At 48.8% G+C, this 4260-nt stretch overlaps 1 protein-coding gene across 1 annotated transcript; it reads left to right on the top strand.

Annotated features, from left to right (window-relative positions):
- The first annotated feature begins 462 nt into the window (after positions 1-462).
- On the top strand, positions 463-1398 carry LOC130143488 (olfactory receptor 14C36-like). The gene has a single exon (XM_056326169.1). The coding sequence runs from the start codon at positions 463-465 to the stop codon at positions 1396-1398; it is 936 nt and encodes a 311-aa protein (XP_056182144.1).
- Positions 1399-4260: the final 2862 nt, after the last annotated feature.

Genomic DNA, 4260 nt, shown 5'->3' with positions numbered 1-4260 from the left:
GGGCAGCAAAAATGCTCTGCTTTTCTGACATCTGAAAATACGCAACAGGAGAGATGGGGGGGAGCTGTGAAAAAAACTCAAGCTCTCTTACAATGCCTTCACCCTTCCCGTTCCTTAGCACTGGCGCTGCAGGCGCTGACCAGCCCTTCTGCGTTGGCACTGGTTTCAGAGGACAAAGTTAAGCACCAGGACTGGTCCCTGCCCCCACCCACTGCTGCAGAGTGGGGCTGGCTGGTCAAGAGCCCGTGGGCAGATGCCCTGCTCTTCATCACCCACACGGCCAGCACCAAGCAGGGCTGCAGCCACACAGCTGCAGGAAGGTCTCCGAGAAAAGAGAGGGATGTCTGTGTGTGACGGGGGGATGGTCTGTGGGAAATGGCTTTGATTTTGCTTGCAGAAGTCTCCCCTAAATTATCACTGTCTTTTTCTCCTGTGACAGGACCATATGCCCAGAGGCAGCACATGTCCAACAGCAGCTCCATCACCCAGTTCCTCCTCCTGGCATTGGCAGACACGTGGGAGCTGCAGCTCTTGCACTTCTGGCTCTCCCTGGGCATCTACCTGGCTGCCCTCATGGCCAATGGCCTCATCATCACCACCATAGTGTGTGACCACCACCTGCACACCCCCATGTACTTCTTCCTCCTCAATCTCTCCCTCATCAACCTGGGCTCCATCTCCACCACTCTCCCCAAAGCCATGGCCAACTCCCTCTGGGACACCAGGGACATCTCCTACTCAGGATGTGCTGCACAGCTCTTCCTGATTGTCTTTTTCCTTTCAGCAGAGTGTTCTCTCCTCACCGTCATGGCCTATGACCGCTACGTGGCCATCTGCCAGCCCCTGCACTACGGGACCCTGCTGGGCAGCAGAGCTTGTGTCCACATGGCAGCAGCTGCCTGGGCCAGTGGGTTTCTCTATGCTGCGCTGCACACGGCCAATACACTGTCACTGCCGCTCTGCCAAGGCAATGCCCTGGGACAGGTCTTCTGTGAAATCCCACAGATCCTCAAGCTCTCCTGCTCACACACCTACCTCAGGGAAGTGGGGCTTATTGTGTCTGGTGCCTCTTTATTCTTTGGGTGTTTTGTTTTCATTGTTCTGTCCTATGTGCAGATCTTCAGGGCTGTGCTGAGGATCCCCTCTGAGCAGGGACGGCACAAAGCCTTTTCCACGTGCCTCCCTCACCTGGCCGTGGTCTCCCTCTTTCTCAGCACTGGCATGTTTGCCCACCTGAAGCCCCCCTCCATCTCCTCCCCATCCCTGGACCTGGTGGTGTCAGTTCTCTACTTGGTGGTGCCTCCAGCAGTGAACCCCCTCATCTACAGCATGAGGAACCAGGAGCTGAAGGACGCACTGAAGAAGCTGATGCAGTCAGGTGTCTCTCAGCAGCACTGAACTGCCTGAATCTCCTCACAAGGCATTTCCTGGTCATCTCTGGAACATCCTGTGCATTTAGCGCTTTTAATGTCACAATTGTGTTTCTCCTAGAATGTTTGCATGCACTCCACTTTCTCAATAGCATGAACCCAGCCTGCCTGACCAGCCTGGCTTTTGTACGTTTGCATCCAGGATGGTGCAGCTGGACTCCTGTGTCACATCTCTGTAATTTAAGGGGCTTGTGTAGTGGAGACATCTATCAACTTCCCAGGAGAGTAAAGCACCAGTGTAGAGCTCAGCTGTGTGAGTGTGCAAAGTTGGGGCAAATAACAGGGTGGGGGCACGCGGCAGGGTGTCCTGGTGCAAATCCTTGGGTCACGGTGAAGGAAGCAAGGCAGTGATCGGGTGGGACACTGTCACAACGGAGGGAAGACACAGTCACTCAATATGAGTGATCAGCAGACTTCGTTTATTGTCTCTTACAGTCACCTTTTATGCCTTCTTATAATTAGCTCATACACATTACAAAAGTTAAGCTCATTATTGGTTAGTTGCCTAAATACCAAGTCCGCCCCTAGTTTCTCTTCTGTAGTTATCTGTTCCCACCTGCAACATTCTTTTCCCACCGAAATCTTCCTGTTATTGTGTAACAAGGACAGCCAAAGACAGTGTATTTTGCTTTACTTCAGATAAGCTGAGAGCGATGTGCATTTTTGTCCAGCCAGCTGGACTATGTCTGTGTGACCCTTTTCAGCTAGCCAGTTATCCACAGGACACAGGGCTCTGCTCAGTGCCATGTTCCCTGGATACCCAGGGGAAGCTGCCCCAGGTGCCCCAAGATGTCCTAAGTATCAGTCGTTTCCTTTGCTTGTTGTACACCCCAGTCGCTACGAGGAACATTTGCTGCATGGTCAGCTCTGTCATCCTTAGTGGCTCAGTGATACCCAACTCCATTGCAACTCTAAATGTAAATGGAGCCACTTTCCTCCTGTCACTGGTTACACACAAGTCCCATAGCTCTTGCCACAGTTGGCCACTCAGCCAAGGCTGTGGTCAGACACCTCCAGCCAGATCATGTCCTCACGGCTTTGCTTTGACAAATAGTAAACCACTGACTGTAGTAATCCCACCAACTGGCCTGGGTCCAGTCTTTCACTCTCGATGTTATCTCAAATAAAACCCAGTTTCTCAGCCTCTCCTTGTCCATAACATGATCCAGGTCCCAACCATCCTTCTGGCTTCTGCAGGACTTGCCCCATTCTGGCAGGGTCTTTCTTGTGCGGGGGAGCCCCATTGTGGGCTCAGCAGTCCTGATGTGGTCCTGTGGAGGGTTAACCATGGCCAGCACCCAGCCAGCCCCGCAGCTGCTCATCCGCTCCCCTGACTCAACAGGAAAAAAGCAGAAATTATACCAGCAATGTTCATGGGTCATGGCCAAAATGTGTCATATTAAAATTCAATTTAATTTATTGCCAATTAAAAAATACATGGATTTTGAGAAACCAGGACTGAAACATAAAGACCATTGCCCTGACAGTTTCTCCCAGGGCTAAATTACTCCATTGTTCCCAATTCATCTACACACCAACACCCTGAGAGGTGCAAGGGTGCTGCGATGGAGAGACAGGACACTGCTTGATGCAAGCAAATGTTGATTTATTGTATACAATCATGAGTTTATATATGTTACCAGAGGCCGCGTGCTTTAAACAGATTGGTTCCTTAAGCTAAGCATTACATACTAGGCAATCCCTGTTTGGTTAACTACAAACAAAGGACACTTTAAGTAAGTTTTTACACTCATCAATTAACAACAAAGTGTTACTTCTCCCTGGCTCCATCTGTTCCTCATCTCCTTACCTTTTCTCGGCCTGACTCATCTTGTTGGTTGTTATCTATTCACCCTCCTTATCCTCCCAACGTTTGTGGCCTACAAGCTGGAGCACGTTCCTTTCAGCTAACTGATTGTTACTTATGGTCCTGATTTCCAGGCCCCCTCCTACATCTCCCCCTTCTTGTTTTTGAGCAATCCAAATCCCGTTTGTTTTAAACATGCATTCGATCAAGTTACTCATCACTCCTTGTAAGCGTTGAAACAAACAAGGAACACATAATACTACAACCAACAATACTGTCAATACCATCAACGCTCCTTTGATTATGGTTTGTAACCAGCCCCCTAACCCAAGGCTTGAAAGCCAGTCAGAAAAAGGATCATGTCCTTCAGTAACATGCTTCATATTCTTGCGCAGTGCTGCTAATTTCTGAGCTATGCTTTTTGAGTGATCAGACAAATTCATACAACACATTCCTTAACGAAGTTCACTACAGGCTACTCTCTACTGTTCGTGCTGATTCCTTATCTTCTACAGGTGACATCACATTCCTCCTTTGTTCTGTCTCATCCTAGTTTCTTCTCATACTCCCTCAAAGTTATTTAACTCTTTGCTGCAGGATCAAAGCTGCACATTGTCAAAGCAAGGCCAAAGCTGCACTTTATCTATGTCAAAACAAACCACTGTCTCTGTTCTGTACAATTCTACAATTCCCCCTTTTTGTTTTTGAACAGCTAGTACCAGGTTTGCCGTGTTCTGCGGGGCCCTTGCAAACATGACAGCAGCCAAGGCAATAGCAAACAAACAATACTGCACATTGAGTGAATGGATGCCAAAAAGGCTGACATTTCCTCAGATTTTGATAACATGTTGCTGCAGTGGGGCGCCTAAAATCCACACAGCATGTACCATCAAAATCCTCACAGCCATGTCCTTGAGCCAACAACAAAAGCCAATAGTTGCTCTGTTTTGTATGTCATAGTGGCAAATTTGACTCACATTCTTAACTGCCTACCAGACAAGGTGATTTAACTCTTTAATGCTT

This window comes from Falco biarmicus, unplaced genomic scaffold, assembly GCF_023638135.1.
Source record: "Falco biarmicus isolate bFalBia1 unplaced genomic scaffold, bFalBia1.pri scaffold_30, whole genome shotgun sequence".
Taxonomy (NCBI): domain Eukaryota; kingdom Metazoa; phylum Chordata; class Aves; order Falconiformes; family Falconidae; genus Falco; species Falco biarmicus.
This window is presented reverse-complemented; position numbering and strand designations above follow the sequence as displayed.